Source organism: Hemiscyllium ocellatum, chromosome 5 (assembly GCF_020745735.1).
Source record: "Hemiscyllium ocellatum isolate sHemOce1 chromosome 5, sHemOce1.pat.X.cur, whole genome shotgun sequence".
Lineage (NCBI taxonomy): Eukaryota > Metazoa > Chordata > Chondrichthyes > Orectolobiformes > Hemiscylliidae > Hemiscyllium > Hemiscyllium ocellatum.
The window spans coordinates 34,516,959-34,538,799 of NC_083405.1; the positions used below are offsets into that span (position 1 = coordinate 34,516,959).

At 41.2% G+C, this 21,841-nt stretch overlaps 1 protein-coding gene across 2 annotated transcripts in view; it reads right to left on the reverse strand.

Annotated features, from left to right (window-relative positions):
• The window catches only part of LOC132815655 (retinoic acid receptor beta-like), a 220,245-nt gene that overhangs the window by 91,794 nt on the left and 106,610 nt on the right, over window positions 1-21,841 (reverse strand). Inside the window, exon 4 of one of the 2 annotated variants that reach the window (XM_060824643.1) lies at window positions 14,159-14,248. The exons of the other annotated variant lie outside the window; for it this stretch is intronic. Coding sequence (XP_060680626.1) covers window positions 14,159-14,248 — 90 coding nt within the window. The remainder of the gene's footprint in view (window positions 1-14,158; window positions 14,249-21,841) is intronic. 2 annotated transcript variants of the gene reach the window in all.

A 21,841-nucleotide genomic window follows, 5' to 3' on the forward strand; every position in this document is an offset into this window, starting at 1 on the left:
TTAATGGACTTCAGAAAAGTGAAGGGACTTAAAGTATTAATGTGCCACTAGGGAATGAACACTAAATGGAGCTTAAAATTCATCATTTTCAATAGTGCATTTCCTTGTTAGTGATGTAATTGCATCTTACATTTTTTTTCAAATTGACACAATAAACACATGTTTCACACACTTAATCAAATCCAATTATTCCAAAATTACATGAACCAATTCTTCATTTCAAAGGCTGATTTTTTTTTTTCCTTCCTGACATTTTTGTGCTCATCAAAGTGAGGGATGTTCTGGAAAACACAGCTCAACGTATTTCAGCATCAAGCGCCTCAGTTCGATATAGCGCACGTGAACACAGTGAAAATTCCTCTTTATGTTTCCAAATTTAAAAAAAAGCCCTAGTGGTCTCTCTCAGTGACACCGCAAGTGTGCTGCCATGTTAGGTAGAACCATTCAGTGCTCTGGGGGGGGGGAGGGGGGGGGGGGGATTGGAAGTCTGGTCTGATGACGTAGGAAAGCTGCTGGGTTCTGATGCCTGATGGCCAGAAGGCCTGTCTCAGGGCTCCAGCACTTTGTCCAAAAATTAAAATAAAAGAATAAAACGTAAAACATTCCCCCCATACTCCACCAACACACTCCTCATGCCCCACCTATGCAAAGCCAAAACAATGACCTCTCCCCTCACCATGGTCCTTCATACCCCATATCACCCTATGCCCCATCTGTCCATTCTCCATGGCTCCTCATACCCTCATGACAACTTGGGACCTACTTTCACCCACCATCCTTTCCCCTTCACCTACTAGACTAACTGACTTAATATCCAGGAGCATCCATGCACACAGGGGAAAAACAGAAGTTCCATCACTTAAAATTCTATATTCCTGAATATATTTGATTGGGGAATGCTCGCTTATTCATAGACAAAGCACATTTTGACAGTTCTAGAGAATTCGACACTTCCTGACAGTTCTTGATTCCAAAAGGTTCTGCATCTTTTATGTACAATCTTTTGCCCAGTTGACAACCCCAAAGGACACCTGATAACTCCAAAAGAATACCTGACGTCTCCCCCAGAGGACCCCTGTCCTTCCCCTGAAGGTTTCTCTCCCACTTGTAAAGAATAACTGATCTAACTTCACCACTTCTGCCCACTCCTGCTCACTGCAATGGATAACTGAACCCACGGTTAAGCTGTTCTAGTTTGCATCCGCAGGGGTATCCCAGCTCTCCAAAAGGATAGCCAAGTTAGCCAAGAGAAAAGCAGCAAAAACACTGGCTCTTCCCTGGTCTGTTCTACACCCTCCGTGTTCCATGCAGCAAACATGGGATTTTTATAGACAACTGAGCATTTAAATTTCCAGTCATCTACCGGAATCCTGCACACTGAAGCCTCAGCCACCTCCATTCCCATCCATGTGGAAATGAGAAAGGCTCTAGGTTCAGGGCCTGGATTTGTGACTTTGACCCATTTCCATCATCTTCCATACGGGGTCTCTGGCATGTCGAAAATCAAGGTTACCAAGTCACCTGCTTTCTCAAGCAGTTCGTCTAAAGTTAAGTTCTGACTCATTTCCTGTCACAGTCAGTGTACAGATTAGTTCTTAAATACAGCAGGGCAGAGTGGATGCATTTTACACCCTCACCAGAAAGGAAATTCAACAGAAGAGTCTCCCAGAAGGTTTTGTGCATATTCTAGCAGCAGGTTTTGAAGTAGCAATGGCAGAACTGATTACTCTATCGCCCACATACTGTCTTTCTGACAGTGGGTATTGCAAAATCTGGAACCATTTTATTTCTCTAGTAAATTGGGTAGGCATAAATACACAGAATAATCTCAAAATGTAACAGGATTGCTATTTTTGCTCCAAGAAGCTACAAATATAGTTAGCACAGGAAACAATTCAGTCAAACTAGTGCAATCAGAATCCCATAAGGGAATAAATGGGATATTCTTCCATGATTCAAACATGGAAGCTTGTCTGTCCTAGTGCAAACATACTCACAATGTTGCTGTAAGAAAATTATTAATTTATACAGCACAGGCCCACAGCTCCTGCTTAGCAATGCTAGAAAGCTGCTGCCTGTGTAACACAAAGTGAAGAGGGCACTCTGTTACATACCTCTGCCAAGCTGTGTTAACCTGATATGATTACAATTACACTGATTTCCCTGAAGCTTTTCTCTGCCTGGTCGATACTCTGTAACTACAAAGCTAAAAAAACAAACTTATTAAGAAGTTTCAAGCCAATCCACACTAAACAACCTGCTCTAAAAACTCTGCTCACATTTTGACAGCTGTAACAAACATCTCCCAGCGTCTGAGTCAATCCACAACATTCTAAAACAATCATCAACATTCTCTGTCGGTCTAAAAGAAAATCTATTTCCCCTATCACCCAATGTTAGCAGACCATCTAAACAATTGCAGTATCTGGATTTTCACCAAAAAGTCAGCAGTTTTTCTTTGGACCAATATCGAATTTGTGCATCAGGTTTCATGGAGATCCATCTATTAGTTTTGAGATATAATATTTACAGAACAAAGTACATTTGCAAAAGAATTACCTCCACTAACCTTCATAAGCTGAGGTAATAAAAACCATCTGGACAGATGGGAGAAGATTAAGATTGTTTTCTTAATGCTGGCAATCCTGATTATATGCTTAACAAAATCGAAAGCTGATTTGTATTAAGATCAGTTGAAAGTTAGTCTGAATGCAAAAACTAGAGAGTGATTTTTTTTAAAAATGGGCTTTTGTTCCCAGCACATTTTGAACCTGCACATTACTCCTTTCACATAGTTTTTTGAAAGAAAACACAGACATTTGGCATCTTACAACATAGCCGACCCCAGATTTCTTAACGTTAACTATTACCAATGCTTACATGATTATTCCAAAGCAGACCAAAGATTCTGTCATTATTCTGCCATTAGATTAGATTATAACCTCACACTGATTGGGTACATTGGCGCATAATACTGTGGTGGCATTCAACATGGTGTCAGACAATAGAAGCAGAAAAATTTGTTCAGCTAAGGGCTGTTATCCACAACATTATAAACACCAGAAATACTGGAAACCGAAACAGCAACTGCTAGAAAAGTTCAGTGTGTAACACAGCATTTGAAAGAGAATTTAAAATCTTGGGGCAGAGTTCTAATAAACTAGTTCTACAATTCAGTGTCTGTATTCACTGGGCATTCCAAACAATGTTCTACTTGCATTTGAGAAGGTGCTAATTGAAGGCAGCTCCAGGATTTTGTCACAGCGATATACTTCCAAGTCAGGATGGTACCCAGTGATTGGGTTAGGGTTGGTGATGGAAGTGTGGGTGTTTCCATGGATCTGCTGTCTATCCTTCATGATGGTGGAGGTTGTGGGTTTGGAAAGAACCTTGGCAAGTTACCGTTGTGAATCATTTAAAGAGTGCACATTGCTGTCACTTCCAGGTGAAGCTGCCAGTGGTGAATGTGGTACCAATTTACTGGGCTGCTTGGTCCAGGATGGTTTTGAGGGTTTTGCACATTGTTAGAGCTGCACCCGTTCAGGCAAGTGGGGATATTCCATCACACTCCTGACTTGGGCCTTGTAGATGGTGGGCTTCCCTTTGGGAGTCAGGAGGGGAGTTACCTGGTGCAGTATTCCTAGCCTGTTCCTCTGGCCCATAGTATTTATATGGCTAATCTGGTTAGGTACAAAAACAGAAATTGCAGGAGAAGCTCAGCAGATCTGGCAATATCCATGAAGAGAAAGTAGAGCTAACATTTCGGGTCCAGTGAGCCATCTTCAAAACTGACTGTAGCGAGGAAATAGTTGGTGTATATCCTGAAGCTGGGGTGAGGGCAGGGTGGGGGAGTGAATGATAGGTGGAAATGAAGCCCAGAAAGAGAGAGAAAACAGCAACTGGAAGTTCAATGTTGAGTTCAATAATGTTAGAGCCTGAGTCCCTTCTCCCATGTGCTGACCCCAAACCCCAAACACCAGGCCTTCTCATCACAAGAGCTACTACCACAATGAAACCACTGTCAGCCACTAATAATCCCCTTTGCAGCTACTGATTCCCTCAGGCTGACCTTTATCCATTCCTTTATCTATCCACATCTCTCTCTGGGCTCCATTTCCATCTATCATTTACTTCCAACACCTCCCACCTCCCGCACCCCATACATACTAACCTTTTCTTACCTACAATCAAATCTGAAGAAGGGTTACTGGACCCAAAACTTTTAATACTGATTTCTCTCCACAGATGCTGCCAGACCTGCTGAGTATCCCGATCAATTCTGTTTTTATTTCTGATTTCCAGCATCCATAGTTCTTTGGTTTTCTATTTATTCAATTAGGTTTCAGGTCAATGGTAACGCCAGGATTTTCATGGTGGGAAAATCAGCAATGATTACACTGAACACCTAGACTCTAGATTCTTAGTCAGTGGAGGAGGACGGTGTGGGTAACCATGCCACAGGCTGCAAGAAAGTTGAGAAGGATGAATCCTAGAATAGAATCCCGACAGTGTGGAAGCAGGTCCCTTGTAACAGTCACATAGGATGGGAATTGATAAAAGTTGTTTCAGATTGTAGCAAGGAGCAAAAACATGATTAGAAAGATCGGAAAAAAGAGTCTGGGAAAGATGTAAATGGATTTAGGAGATGAAGGAAAGGGAGGATGAAATGGTAATTTACAAGGATGCAGAGTCCTCTTGCTCTGCTATTCCCAAATAATTCCACTCATAATAACAATATGGCGCCTGACGCATTTCACCCCAAAAGCAAGTTTTGGACAATATCCAATCCCAGGGCTTGTTCAATCAGAATTTCAGCTCCTACTATTCTTTAAGAATGTACACATCACAAAAACAAAAGGAAATGTACTTTGTGTTACTAGTATCACTCTGAAATCCTGCAGCAGAATACTTATGTGTTGCTTCTCGCCCTGAGGAGAAAAGGAGGCCTGATGCCCCTTGACAACTTGCTGCCTTGAAATGGCAGCTGCAGCCTGACAATCTTGACACCCAGTTACTGAAGGCACAGGAAATGGGTCATAACAGTGAAAGGTTGGGGGGAGGGAGGCTTCACTATTTCAGTTGTTAGACGGGGACCATCTCTCCCTCCATAGTGGACCCGAATGCTCAAGCGAAGGCTCCTTTTAAACATGTTACTGCCCTTTTTATGTGACCCTCCACCTGGGAGGATGGGTTGGATGGATGGAGTCAGTGGATACAGGTCCCACTCCAAATTCACCCCCTGCAGCAAATGTACCCTTGAAACAAATCCACACCAAAGTGTCCAAGCCTTGTCATAGAGATGTACAGCAGAAACAGACCCAAACTCACCCATGCTGACCAGATATCCCAAATTAATCTAGCCCCATTTGTCAACATTTGGCCCATATCCCTCTAAACTCTTCCCATGCACGTAGCCATCTAGATGCCTTTTAAATGTCGGTGCCTTGAACAATGTAAAATTCCAATGCGAAACAGAAAGCATGTCAAACTTAATTGAAAATAAGGGAAGTATCTAGCACGTGAAGCAAGAATTGTAAATATCTGCCTTATGTTGATTTTTATTTTGTCACAAGCTTCTTGAGAAGGTAATGAAGTGTAATTTTTAGATTAATTTATCATTGCTAGTGAATTGGAACTGCATGCATTCTTGAGGTTTGGTGTTTATTTATCACGGTGAATCGGCCATCCAATCTTCATCGCAGTCTTCAATTATCTGCTGCATGGAAAATTTACTGTAGCCATCATTAAGCCTTCACACATCAGCAAAGAAGGAAAAAAAAACCCTTTCCAGAAGAAAGATACATTTACCTACATTTTAAGGTTGGATGACAGATTTGTTTAATGTTAAAACACATTGGCTCTTTTGCTCAACAGCTTTAAACTGTCTGAGCAACACAAACACATTGTTATTTACTGTAGTCTTATGAACCGTCGCCAAGAACTCCAAGATACAAGAGATAATTCACACGGGAATCAGCATGCTCCTTCTCCAGTCCTGGCTCTCTTTGCCTTGCAGATTTTGTATTTGCATAAAATAGCGTATGTTGTGTTCGGGAGTGAGACGTAAAATAAAGTTTAAGATTTGCAAATTGGTTCTGAGAAACCCGAAGATGCCCTTTGTGAGTAACTTGCCAGACACCATGATCTTATCTCTGCTCTGCCGCTGTTTGTACAGTTGAGTAGCCAGAGCCATGGATCATGGTGCAACATTGGAAGTGCGGAAAAAAGAGGGTGACATGAATCGAGAAAACCGTCATCAGGTCACATCAAACTTGGCTTTTAAAATTTTGAAAATCACAGCAGCAGAACAGGAGATAAGGAGCTCCATTTATCAGATGTCACAAAAAAAGGGGGAACAGAAATGATGAGGTTTGATGCTAATACATTTGGAACCGAAGCAAAACCAATCAGCAGAATCTGGTTGACACCTGAGTGACATGGCTCTGATGTAATATGTGACACGATCAGGTGACAAGGACAATGAGGCTTTTCTCAACATTAGGAGCAAGTCATGCCATCTTTTACATTTTTTACAAGTGGTAGAGGGGGATTCTTGCTAGGCCATGATGAGTCTGATTGTTAACTATCTTGCTAACAGCCCAACTCACCTCATTAATATTCAGCTTCCTATTTTACCAAACTTGCTTGACATTGGAAAACCCGATAAGGAAACTGGAATGTGTAAGGTGATGAATTCCGCTCACCTCTTGTCTCAAATAACCTCCATGTTGGAAACTGGGCATGTTCCACGGGCACTGGCCACATGTACCCGAGGTACATAGACATTGGCGTTTGACATGTGACAGCCTCTAAGAACCTTATTGGTACATCTATGATCCACTCACAGGATGGTTCCTCACTTTAATGCTGGTCCCCAGGCTGCACTGGCTACTATCAAAGTAGTGCAGCAGCTAAGACACCACTGTGTGCTCACAGGCACATACACCCCAGCTCGGGACTACAGCAGGCTGTATCTCTGAGTTCTGAGCTTGCTGTCATAGTGCTCAGTCTACCTGGATACTCATAGCATCCCTGCCTTGCCGTGGCTGTTTGCACTTTGCCCCCTCAGCCAGAGATACTATGCTCACAATACTTCTGCCTTGCCTTGCTGTTCAGGACAGACACAAAACCAGGAAGCTTGGCATTGTTGTTAACAGGCCTCATCCAAGTCGAGGAGGATAGCTTTCACTCAGAGGATCTTGGCCCAGTAAGTCAGTGTGGCCTCCAATACCATGTCTGGCCCTGCTCAGGGCAAATGGAGGACATCGATCTTGGGCAGCACACCACCCGCCTTGACACTTGCTGCTCGGCAATGGTCTGTTTATTTCCTGGAAAGAAAAAGGCACTGGCATTCAGGGAGATGAAAATGGGTGATACGGCTGGTGCAGGTGGTGTCTTGGTTGGCAATGCGGAGGGCATGCTGGGTAAATGCTGCCAGGGGTTGGGATGGATGACAGTGACTGAGGAAATATGTTGCAAGTAATAATGAGAGTGGGAGAGCATGAGATTTGATGGGAGGTGGGTACTGTGTCAGAAATAGAGTGGGGGTGAGGTATTGGCGAGAATATGATGGTTTTTAACACTGGTGGACTGGGGAAGGTCAATGGCTGTCTTTCTACAGACCTGGGTAGCCCCCAGATGGATGAGGCTGCTTTAATCCAGGCGACAACTTGGAAGGATCTGGTGATACGGTCTTCACCCCTAGACCTGGGGGAGTGGGCCTGCACCACCCGTTTCTGGATCCAGTCCACTAGGCAGACCATCAGTATCCCCCAGTCTGACACGCATGTGGCTAACATCAGCAATGGTGCAGGGCAGCTGTGGACTGGCAGTGCTTGTCCAGGTGCACAAGGGGATTATAAAGATGGCATCTGCGCAGGGGATACTGGTGAACTCTGGGATATCCGCTGAGTAGCGAGTTGTCCGGGGAGCGGTGTATCATACGATGGGGTGGAAATGAGATGTGAGAGACCCCATTGGTAATTAATGAGGCAAGTTTGGTAAGCAATGGTGGGAAAATCTCACTTGGCCCCTTGGTAACTATCCTCTAATCAAACGTGACACAACGCAGACTTATCCAAGAAAATGTAGCATTTAGCCCAATGAGACTGAATTGCTGCAGTCTAATGCCTATTCTGCCACCATATCTGTAGCAGAAGAACAGCAAATACCCCGTTCATGTGTTGTCTGAATTTTCATTGACATCACTTTAGCAGCGGTGGGGAAGTGAGAAGAATATCATCTTACCTTTGAGATGTTTGTTCAGAAGGAACGAGAAAGAGCTTCACAAAAATTAGGTTGGCGAGAAAAGGAGGAGGACAGGTGACCTACCATGGCCTCAGAAACCCATCTATAAAACCTTCCACCATTGCCCAGCATGAATCGTGATGGCAGGATCCCTGATAACCACACCCTATCTGGCCACCTTTACACGTTGGTCGGATGAAGCAAGGAAAACTGAAAAATGGCCCTGCCTACCTAGCACAGGAGCTGTGATCCAGCTGTGAGTGCTCCAGCAAAGGGAGTTATTTGAATGGAGCAGTGGTGGGAAGATTACTGATGAGTCTGATGAAAGGAAAGGGCCTGAGAATGACCAACCCTGTCTCCTGCAATCAAAACGCTAACTCACTTTGAGCCTTTCTACAAATCAGAAAGTACTTCCATCTCCTTTAACGGTGGTTGATATCTCTCCTAGTGTTGCAGTGCATAAGCTCAGTTTTATTGCCTAACATTCATGGGCTGTCGCTATGCTCTAACCATGGGCCAGGGATTTGCCCTACGCCATTGTGTAAGCCCAACCCATGGCCATTTAGGCTCACAGAGGGGTCAGCAGCAGCTAAGTTGCCTGCTGTAGCCCACCTCTGGCAGCAGAATCATCCCAGAGGGAGTGTGTTGCGTTTGCGTCTTTTTTTCACATGTACGAAAGGCATTGAAGGCATCTCCCCAGCTTTCAAATCTAGAATGAACTCCTGAGGCCAAAAAACTTTCCAAATGCAATGCTGGTCATGAAGAAAATGGGAGTTTCATTTGTGGGAAAAGGTCAAAAAGTCAATTGTTGAACAAGGACAAAGAAAGGAGTCATCCTGGATACAATCTGCATTTGTGCAGCACCCATAGTGTCAGAACAAATTCCAGAAAGATCTAGACAATTGAAACAAATGGTGGACAATCAGGAAGACACATTCAAGATGGTAGCTCATGCAAAGTTCTTAATATGGAAGGTAAAGAATGTTCAGGGTGGGATCCCAGTGCGTGGCACGAAGAGAACTAAAAGCTCGATCACAAAATAAGGAGAGCCAGGAAAAGGCTTTGCATCCACAGCATTCCAAGAGAAGTGTAGGTTATAGTTTGAGATGTTGGGCTGTAGGAGGCAGTAGGAGGGAAAAGAAAAAGGAGACAGCTGTAAATAAAGAGTAAAGAATTGGAATTTGTTGCATTAGCAGATAGGGAGCCACTGGGGAGAGATCTGCAACAGCATGGCTGATGAGTGAGCAGAACATAAGAGAATGCAGATTGTGAGCTAATGACAGGTCAGGGTTTAAACAGGGGAAAGCTCCACTGGTTGAAGAAAGGCAACAAACAAAGAAGCAAGGTTTTCAGCAGTGGCCCTTGTTTGCTCGGAGTTGGATGTAAGGAGTGGCCTTCAAACATACACGCTTCCAGTGCCACTTCTCCTTTTCAGCTTTCTACACTCTCTACTCTTCACTGCTGATATCCTCCCTGTGAGGTTTGCTCATTTTTAAATCTCTCTTCCCCTCATGATTGCTTACTGTCAGATTTTGCTTTAAACAGTGCTAGTTCCTTTTAGTTAGTTGCTAAAGAAGGACTGTAATTTTTATTTCTTATTTACTAACTTATACTGAGAAGAATTTTAATGTTGAAGTGTTAATTTTTTCCTTATTTTTCTACTTTTTAACCTAAGTTTTTGTACTTGGGTACCTTGTATTTAAGATGGTGTCATGAATGATGACATTTGTAAGCTTTTCACTGTACTCTTATCTCTCTGTAGTGCAGTGCAGATGACAGTAAAGCCTAATGCTAATTCAAATTCAAAGTCTGTACATAGCTGAGTCCTTTCTCAATGTAACCAAAGATACTTTCTGCTTCTCATGTTTGTCGCTGGTTCTTTCATTGCTTCAGCTGTGAGGAAAGGAGGAACTAAATAAAACCAATCAGAACACATAAAATAACAAGAGAGGACACAAAAAAAAGACGTAAATGTACGGGTTTATAGAAATGGTTTTGTGCGCCCAATTGGTAGAATGCTGGATAAGAGTCACTAAAGGTCTTGTAACTAAAATGCTTTATGCTCCTATCAATCCCAATACTCTTATTTAATTCCCAAAGGAAGAGAATGGGGCTTAGCTGCCAACCTTGGCACATTATTAGGAATGGGATTTTAAGAGCAGAATGAGTGAGACAGATTACAAGCCTAACAAAATATACAGCAGTGTGTCCTTTTTCAAAGAATGGGGTGTATTGAAACAGGTTATATTTTCCAACCTAACATTCTGATACTTGGCAAACCCGAGATATTAGAACAGGCCCACTGTGTGCTTTGATTTAAAAACGAAAAATAAAACTTGGCTTCAGGTGTTGTATTTTATAGACTTGGAGTCAGACCAACAATCCAGTATTTCAGCAACCAAAATAAATTCTTCTTCAAGTTAAAAATGTCTCCAAGGCTCCAGTTTGTCTATTTTGGAATGCTAATTCCATTTTCTCATTTCGCATATTCATCGTGAGAGCTGCACGACATTGTTTTCATACTTAAATTTACAGTCTGATGCTAAGAGTAGGAGACACTTGAACTATCCTTTTTTTCTCATGAAACTTTTCCAGTCCACTTCTAAAGATCAGGCCTTCCTTTATTTCTTATAACAGAAGATTCAGTGTTGAGGAGGAACAATTTTATCACTTACTGTAAAAATAGTGAGCAGATTTAACTGCTTTCAAATATTTACCACCTACAATTTAACATCCTTCACAGCTGAAAGCATTGATTGTCACCCGTTAGAGCACATCAATTAAACAAAGGATTTTTTGCATTATGAACCATCAAATTTGGTGGAGTTTGTTAAAAGCTCAGGTTGTGCTTGGCACATTTCCTGAGTAGAATGGAGTTCCTTAATCTGTTAATCTACTGCACATAAATTATGCAGCTAGTACATTAAAATGAATACAAGCTGCTTTTCTATGCACCTACATCTAAATTGATGAACATCACGTTTTTAAAAGCAGCGCAAAATTGTTGTCAGGTGAACCCTTCCTAACTCTGTATGTGATTGCTGGATTATTCATTATATAAACAATTAATTTTATACAAAATCCTGTCCATTATATTGCAATGTCCCTTGGACTACGCATGAATGGAAATGAAGATTACAGCGATAATAGAAATATACAGAAATTGAATTTTTTTTGTTGGTGAAAAGCACAATTTGTGCCTAATATTAATCAATGGAACCAGTGTCCATTCAATCTCACTTTAATCATGGCTTTTTAGCTCAACACATTTTTTCAAATGTCATCAACTGCAGCAGTGAGTAATTTTGGCTTGCAGGGTTTAAAAGTCATGCAAGTGGAAAGTCTTGCTCCAAAATTCTATGAGTTTTTCTTGTGATTAGTAATAGTGTTAACTCTTTAGCATACTTTCCTCAGAACCTTTACAACTTAAGCAAATGACAGTGACAGAATGTTAATGCCAGAAGTTTCATTCATGGCTTGTTACTGCACAAGCCACCATTTACACTATTGTCCGTATGCATGAAGTTGCAACTTTAGACTGCACAGGAATGCACAATTTCTGCATCCTCCATATGGGTGGGCATTTCCTGTTCTTTTTCCTGGCCTTTTTAACTGATTTTTTTTTGTTCAGAATAGAAATTGAAAACCCAAAGGAACTCATTTTGACCTTTAACGAGAGCACAGGACCAGTGACTTTAACCAAACCGAGTACCAACTCTCCCCCGTTTTCACTTCCATTGACTACAAGATGTAAAGCTAGCCATCGATTTGCTCTGACTCAGTCTGCACTCTCATAAAAAAAATACAAATTACCCCCAAAACCTCTTTACAACTTGCAAAATAATTAATGAAATATGAACAATTTCAATAGGTTCATCACAAGTTAGTGGGGGAAAGTTCACTGGGCAAAGCACTCATCCTGAAGAAATTTTGGCTTCACTTCCTAACTTCAAGGAGACCTTTGGAAAATATTTAACAAGGCGGCTTTTCTTGAAAATACAGGTGTCAGGGTAAGGGCAAAGGATAATGGCTATGGGCATGCGATGGCATAGGAGCTATAGAGAACCACAGGGATGGGTGGAAGATCATTTGGTAATATAGAATGTTGAGAGGTTCTGAGGTCTGGGCACCGGGCATGAGGTGGCATATATCGACAATGCATGGACCATGTGCATGTGTGTATCTGTGTGTATGTCTCTGTGTGTCTGTGTCTGTGTGTGTAGCTGTGTGCGCGTATGTGTGTATCTGTGTGTATGTCTCTGCATGTCTGTGTATGTGTGTATGTCTCTGTGTGTCTGTGTATCTGTGTGTCTGTGTATGTGTGTTTGTGTATGTGTGTGTATCTGTGTGTATGTCTCTGTGTGTCTGTGTATGTGTGTATGTGCATGTGTGTATGTCTCTGTATGTGTGTGTATCTGTGCATCTGTGTTTGTGTGGTTGTGCATGTGTGTGTATGTCTGTATGTGTGTGTGTCTGTATGTGTATTTGTGAGTGTGTGCATTTGCGTCTCTGTGTGTTTGTGAGTGTATTTGTGTGCGTATGTGTGTGTGACAGTGTGAGAGTGTGTGTCAGCGTGCATGAGTGTGTGTGTGCATATGTATGCATATGTGTATGTGTAGGGGGTTATGAGGGCCTGAGGATGTTTTATTCTTCCTTTTTGAAGTTTGGATACAATGCCACATCCTTGAGGAGTGCCTTTTGCCAAGGCCACCTTTTCACTCAGTGTCCTCAGTTTTGAATGTGCCAGTTTTCTCAACTTAATTATAAAGAAAATTAATCAAAAATATAGCACTGAATTGATGGAAACATAAAGTGAAACAGCTATATATCCAAAACAGATCCAAAAGATGACCTAGTGAACTGACCAGCCTTTCGATAGGCGGTTGGGGGAGCTCAGTTGGCTGGACATTTGGTATACGATGCAGAGTGACGACAACAATGTGAATTCAATTGCTGTACCAGGTGAGGTCACTGTAAAGGTGCCACCTTCTCAACTCACCCCTTACCCGAGGCATGGTGATCCTCACTGCCAGTCCCCCGTTACCCCCCACCCCCGCCACCTCTTTCTAATGAGAGAGCAGCCTCTAATTCTCTCGGACTAGGACAACTTTACTTACTTACTTTCCTGCAGAAAGCCACAAACTGGCTGCATATTTTCACAGGAGAATCGACGTTTCGAGCATAAGCCCTTCTTCTTCCTGAAGAAGGGCTTATGCCTGAAACGTTGATTCTCCTGCTCCTTGGATGCTGCCTGACCTGCTGCGCTTTTCCAGCAACACATTTTCAGCTCTGATCTCCAGCATCTGCAGTCCTCACTTTCTCCTCCTGCATATTATCACACTTATACCGACACACTAATAGTGTTTATTAATCCGGATGGCAGGCTGAGTTCAACAGTGAACCTTTACCTTTCAGATACAAATTCACCTGAGGTTGACTTGTTGAAAATCTCTTCAAATAAAGAAGCTTAATAGATTTTAAGACAATTGCGTATCAACCAACTACATTAGTCGGCACAGAAGTGGCTAACTCCCTCAGACGGATATAAAGATATTGATGCCGGAACTCATCCTCGTGGTAAAATTTGGAGGAAAGAGGTAGGCTTGTGTTGCAACTCACTCTTATCTAAGATGGATACATCTGGTTTGGATACTGGGTGGTAAAATTGGTAACAGAAAATTTCATTGCCCAAAGCGGTGGGTTGAAAATTAGTTCCCTATTATCTCTGCAAAAGAATCACTCGAAACTAAACAAAACACTTAAATGTTATACAGCATAATTACAGGAAAAGGGAGCCACAATGATAAAATGGCAATTTAAAGACTGCTCTGATCAGATTTAGTCACCGTTATTAAAGAAGCTTCAATCTCTGTGTGTGTATAAGTGAGTCAAAATGGAAGTTTCAACTCACTTGGAATCAGAAGGCCTCTGCCCAAACTCCTTTCAGAATCTCCTTTGCAGCATTGTGACGTCACATCGCCAGGTCCCTGCTGTCTGCTTGCTGAAATAGCGGGAATCAATACTTCAAGTACAGAACTTTGTGAAACACAGCACTGATTTTACTTACAAAAAACACACCTAGAGTATCCATGTGATGACGTAAAGAACAAACCAAGGCTTACACGGTTTTTTTTTGGATTTGCTTTAAGGTCACACTCCTCCACTGACCCGATTGCCAGGCACCCAGCACTGATTCTGCAGTAACTGGTGCACTTGTGCAGTTAGAAACAATACTTCCCATCAATGGGCCTAACATTCTGAATGCAACGGTTTGCCGGGATGGTAAGTGGTATGTAGTACCAGACTAGTTAATGGTATCACATTGACCCATCTACAGGCTCAGGCTGATCATATATTCATCACTGTATTTCTTTTGGTTTGCATTTGGGAATCTAGGAAGAATCTTGCAAATCAGCACGTGCATGAATTATTCATGATGTGGGATTGAGACAGAATGTCCAATTTTTTTTTGTAAAAATCCAAAGCGACAAGGAGGAAAATCACATACAGTTTAGATTTTGGAAATTCAAACAGAATGGTGAATTTGTGGAACACAATATTCATGGACAAAAGGAAGAAGGTAGCATGAGATGATTCAAGAGGAAATAAAAATAAGCAATGTCAGGATAATGAGACTCTGTGTGGCATTTTTGGAACATTGTAAAGCGCCACATCATCCGCAAAATTATTTTATCATGTGACATATTCTTCTGTATATTTATAAAAATGTGTATATTGTTAGCTTCTTCATGATGCAGTATGATCCTATTAGGGTAAACTTTCTGCTTTGTGCAAATGGCAAACCAGGGGCTGCTCACAATGAGGTTTCCAATATGTGACCATGATTCCATGCTGCCGTGACAGGAATAAAGAAAGCATTCTTATGTGCAGTGTTCACTGTCCTGGTGCTTCCAGCTAGATCAGGGAGTGCTTCCCTTTAATACTAGATCCACCTTGGTTGCAAATCCCATTTGATTATTCAGTTCTACGCCCCTAATACCCGATATCCAAGCTGGAATACCAAGTTGCCACTGCATTAATGACACTGCCATCTTTCAGATCACTTGTTAAGGTCAGGCCTCTTCTGGTTGCTCAGAAAGGTGTAAAAGAATCCACGGTATTATTTAGGGAAGAGCAAGGAGTTCTGCTGGTGCAAAAACAAAATTCTCTGGCTGGTGGACATCTGAGATAGAACACTTGGCACGTTAGTTTAACAGAGTTTGAGCAAGTACAGTGCATCTTGACAGAATTCCCTGCTCAATTCCCAGTCTGACCTCTCTGTCGTTGGCCTCCTACACTGTTCCAATGTCAGCTCAACCACCTGGACTCAACACCAAGTTCAACAACTAAGGATCGTAACCTTCCCTCCCATTTCGTTCTGTGTTTTGTTTGTGTTCAGGCAGCAGCTGATGGTGTGAATGTGATTTCCCATTTACAGTCCTCGAGACATTTTTTTTTGCTTCCTTACTTGTTCTATTACCCTTTGTTATTGCCTCACACTATTATCTTTCTATTATTTAAAAACTCCCGTCTTATGATCAACCCCTCCTCTTAATCTTTCAGGATCCTTTCCCTTCCTCTGCATTTATTTAAAACCTGCCACATCACAAACCTTTTCCAGCTTGATGAAAGCTCATTGACCCAAAACATTTAACTTGTCTCCTTTTCCACAGATGTCAGTAGACGTACATATCTAAACCAACATCAGTAAAAATACATTCACCAATCATTAATCTCCTCTGGCTGCTGGCTGATATTTCCTCTGTAAAACTGGGGCTGTACCGCAAATAATTGAGTGTGAATCAGAAAATCTTACAGCTCTGAAGAAAGTTGGTGCTGGTCCTTTCAAAGGCCTATCTAATTAGTCCCACTTTCTTGCTCTCACCCCTTGACCTGGAAACGTCTCTTTTCTCAATTCCCTTTTGAAAGTCATAATTGAAACTGCTTCTATACTTTTTCCGGCAGTGAATTCCAGATCATGTTAACAAGCTGCATGTAAAAAAGCAACTGTCCATCTCCCCCCCTGCGTCTTTTGCCAATTATCCTAACCCACATTTTCTGGTTCCTCCTCTCTCTATCCACTCTATTAAAACATCACATAGTCTCAAGCGCCTGTCTTGATTCTCCCCTTAACTTTCCCTGTTCTGAGATAAACACCAGCTTCTCAAGGTAAAACGTCATCAACCTCAGAGTTGACTCTATTTTTTTTAACAGAAGTGCTCCCTGCTTTCATGGCATTTCCAGAATTTTCTACTGTATTTGCAGCTTCTCTGGTCTCTCCATATCACTGAAGTTCTTCATTCCAGCTACATTTTAATAAATCCCCTTCACACCCACTCAAGATGTTAACATCTTTAGTACGTAACATTTTTTAGGTCAGCTCGATGCTATAACAAAGTGATTCATAAATACTAATTATTTATTAGCCCTTTTTACTCTTTTCATACTAATTAACTAACATGCCAAAGAAATTGGGAAAATAATTCAGTGAATGCAGATCTGAAGCTTGCTAAATAAGTTATGAAGTTTGTCCAGTCATCTCAACTTCACAGATATCTTATCAGGACGTTCTTAATCCAGCTTTTAAATTTGCTTCTAATTCTTTGATTTAGGCTGCTTGTATAATCACAGACTGGCTGAGTGTCACATTTTCAAGAGATCTAAAATATAACCAGAGACAATCAAATACTCAAGACATTTACTCCTCCAACTCCAACACTTGTTGCTTCACTCCCTACCATTCAAACTGCAGCTTTTGCAAAATTCTTCAAGCCTAGCCTATAGTTTAGGATCATTGGGAACTTTTGCAAAATTCGACTTTGAAAATTCTGGATATGCTTGTATTTTTGTCAAGTAGATCCTGAAAGGAATTATAGCTGTAGCATTCTGATTCTTGGTGGATTGAAAATACTTTGTGATGGCTGGTTGAGAACGTAAAACTTAAATTAATAACAATAATGAAGTACAATAGCCAACTCAATCTTAAAGAGTTATTTTGGGGGACTTTTTCTTTTAATTGTGAAGTAATAACATTTGGTGTGGAAATGAATAACAAACTATGATATGGGATCATAGAACATAAATTAATCTAGTAAAATATAGCTAATGATCATCAAATAAGACTTTTGTTTTGTTCCTTATGTATATTGTTGGGATTTTACAATATATACTTAGTCTGGACTTTGTAACGAGCAGCATTAGAAGGTACAGAACAAACCATAATTTAACTTGATAGAACCACTAGATAGCATCATCATGATGTGAAGTACTGGCCTGGAGTTGATGGCACCAGTCAAAGCAGGGATCTTTTAATCTCCTTCAATGTAGTCACATCATGGATCGACACATTACACTATAATGAAGGAGGAGCTGACAGGTAAATTTCAGCTAATGATACCTGAACAGCAACATCATCAAAACTGATTTGCATATATGTACAACGCTATGTTCAGCCACACACACAAAAAATATACGGACTGGACAAGAGAGTTTTCAATAAATTATATGCTAACAGCTTGAACAAGAAAATGTTTCTTACACTGATACAATTGCCATGTATGGATCATTCTGTTGTGTCCCTCTGCACATCTTAATAACAAGGACACCTACATCAGGCTTCAACTAATTGACTAGAGCTCTGCCTTCAACACTATACTCCCAAACGAGCTCATCTCCAAACTCTGAAACCTCTGCAACTGGATTCTCAACTTTCTGACCCAAACACTGCATCGGTGAAGACAGACAGCAGCACCTTCTCCACCATAATCCTCAACACCTCCCCCACATGAATGCGTACTCAGGGCCCTACTACACTCCCTGTGCAGTCATGAGTGTGTAGCCAAATTTCATCCGATCTCCATCTACACGTTCGCTGATGACACCATTATTGTAGACCGGATATCAAACAATGACAAGACAGAATTTAGGGAAGAGAGAGAGTCCTTGGTGGCATGGTGTAAAGATAACAATCTGTCCCTCAGCAAAACTAAAGAGCTGATCAATGACTTCAGGAAGCAAGGAAGAAAGCATGCCCCATCAACACCAATGGAGCTGAGGCGAAAATGGTTGAGAGTGTCAGGTTCCTAAGAGTGATGATCACCAACAATCTGTCCTCGACCACCCACGATGATGTGTCGGTCAAGGAGGCACAACAATGGTTCTTCCTCAGGAGGATAAGGAAATTTGGCACATCCATATGATTCTCATCAATTTTTATAGTTGCACCATAGAAAACATGCTTTCTGGGTGTATCACAGCTTGGTATGGCAACTGCTCTGCCCATCAGAAATGATAGAAAGTTGTGAACACAGCCCAGTCCATCACACAAGCGAACCTTCTATCCATTGACTCCATCCGAACTTCTCGCCACTTCCAAAAGGCAGCCAACATCATCAAAGATCCCTCCCACCCCAATTCGAATCCCTTTTTAAACATATGTACCAACAGGTTAAAGAACAGCCTCCTCCTGCTGTTTTTACACTTCTGAATGGACCTCTCAAATTTCAGATATAATGTTGATCTTGCATTTTGTGCACCTTCTGTGCTGCTGTAACTTTGTATTCCTCACCTTACGGTCTGTGTATGGTATGGTCTGCCTGTACTGCACTCAAAACCAGACTTTTCACAGTACTTAGGTACATGTGACAATAATAAATCAATTCAAATGAAATTAATGGCAATTGCAATGCCAGCAAACGTGGTAAAACAGTGTTAACAAATTTACGTGGTTCTCTCACCAACCTCACCAAAGTAACTGAGTAAAGTACCAGTTCATAATTGTAACATTGGGTCGAATGTAGCCAGATGGACATGTAATCAGCTGCCATTTTCCTGCCTCCACCCTGATCAGGCCCATGGTGAGATGGTGCATCAGGGCCTTTCTGTTCTGCTGTTAATTGAAGTATCTAAATGGGCAATTCACATCTGGACCAGAGCCACACTCTGCTGCTGCTGTTGGAGCTGATCCATGTGAGCTTGCTTGCAGGGCCCTGGAGATGGGGAACCTCATTTAAAGTACTGAGTGCCTGATTGAAGGACCCAGCCTGGGGGTAGAGGGCGCTGAGACCCAAGCCCATCCATTCCCCATCGATGCCCATTTCCCTCGACCGATTCTGGAAGAGCAGCCAATCCCAATTGATCAGCAAATTTCAATGAGCAGCATTTCCAAAGAGTCACACCTGCCCCAACATCCATATCCCCACCCCCGCTCCCTCCCTGGGTCCTTGTTGTTGAGGGAAAGCCCAATGCCGTCCGGTTACATGCCTGCATGTCAAAAGATGCAGCAAACTTTCTCAATAAGAGGCAGTGCCTAAACCCCCAGCTCTCCAGGTGGTGGCTGGGACTCTCACCACCTCCATAAGAGTTTGCCACCAACACTCGAAAATCAGCTTTGCCTGCAATGTGTAATAAGCAAAAGAAATGTGCAATTGTGTCGTAAGTAAGAAAAGTAATTTCAGCTCCTTCAATGGAATTAGCTAAGGAATCTTACCGTACTGCTTAACTTGTACTGCTTAAAAATCAAAACTCAATAGTGTGGCATTAAAAATCCTTTGGAATAATCTTCATTAATAACAGATTGCTTGGTATTTAATCAAATTCCAAAAATCCACTGAAGAGCATCTGCTACTATAGCTCTGCCTTGAATGGTTGATAGTTATGCATTGTGCTAATCTCACACTGCTGTCCATTTACTGCCTGCTACTGAGCTGGCACCCATCCTTGAACAATAAGGACTTTAACAGCAGTTGGCTATCCATCAAAGAAGACCATGTGTCACCATGCAGATTTAATACAAAATAGATTTAGTACCAGAATAGATTCGTATGGGTGCTGGTTTCCAGGAAATGATTGTTCTTATTAAAATGGGATGTTTGAACCTCTCGCCAAGCTGGAGTATGTATGCTTGATGTTAAAGCTTTGAAGAAATCAGTAAGAATTAAATCCCCTTTTTAAAAAAATGTTTATTACACCAATACAGAGACACCGCCACTGACAAATTATCCTATTATTATTTAATGACGCTTTGTAAAGATTCTATAGACTTTAGAATGTAATAATGATGAGCAGAGAGCAAATTCAATGTATCAAAGGGTTAACACCTAACCTTCAACCCACCCCTCTCCCCATTAGCTTTTACCACACAAGAAGTCTGGTCCCAAGCAACAGAAGGGAAGGGCTCTATCCTCTCCACAATCTTTTTGTGTTTACAATGTATTTTATTGGCTACAACAGATTCGGCAGTTGCATCAGCTTGAAGTTATGCATATTAAACTGAGGTATTTGTTTGCTGGCAGTTACTGTTTTCCTTACTGGAGTTTATGTTTAAACTTGCCCAGTAAATATCGAGTTTCCATAAGGCTGGAGCACAGAAGGAACGCACACACACATTAGACGAACACTTTATGGGCAATACAGAGAAGACATGCATGTGTCACATTAAAAAGCACAAGAAGTAAAGAGTAACCACACATAAGTAACACCTAAAACCAGACAGAGTTGAACAAAATTAGACCTATCTTAGGACCATATTTTACAAATACTGTTAAATAATTCACCTGTGGAAAGTCTACCCCATTCATTAAATGTCATTCAATCACCATTTACTCAAACTGCTCCTTTCACTGCTATTTTTGTAAGTTAAGCAAGCTATTAACTAACAAACTAAACATCATTTTGAAGCTCTTGACGTAATGCATGATTTGAATAGTTTTTGACAGGTTTATTTTTCTAGAGCTCTGCTTTTGGATATTTTGATGCATCATATAACATTGTCCTGGAGACATGTAGAAACTCTGTCAAGAGTCTAATGCTATGTGATTTTAAACCTCACCTCCAAACCAATGTAACAGCTATCCAGTTGAAAGTACATGATTTGATCACTATTTCCATCAAATTAATGGTTTTCCATCACTTTTAAGTTCTTTCTCTCTACACTGGTCTTCATAATAATCCCATCCACTTTGTATCCAAATTTATCCACACATAAGACTATAAGTCATTCTCACCTCACTTTCTTTTCAGAGTTTACTTTTCCATGTAACCTTACTTTTTAAATCCTTTCTGATATTTCAGTTTCCCCTTAGATAATGTGTCACAAGCCTCATAGTTTATACTGTTTATTCAAATTGGCATTTAAATCTTAATCTTTTCTGTGATCTTCAGTCAGATAATGCAAATCGTGTTCATTTTTATGCATCAAAATACAATTTCCCTGTACTGCTTCCAAAGCAAAATAACAATTAGCCCACCTTACAATGATAGTTCAGCGTTTATACGTCAAAAAATATTAAGTATTAATGTCTGCTCTGAACCTAATTGAAATTTCTACTTTCCTTCCACTGCTGTAAATGTTTTAAACCAAGGATACGTTCTGAGTTCAGCAACTCTCAACTTTCTATAAAGTTCAATTTTGACAAATGTTGAAGAAAATTACTGTGTGACTGTATGTTGGAGGGCCCAGCAATGAGAATATGGGCCCTTATATCAAGGGCTTGGTACTCACCAGGATTGAGTCATAGCGTGGCAAGCATGGGTCATTCAATAAGTATTTTACATATCTAAGTTGTAGCTGAAAATGTGTTGCTGGAAAAGCGCA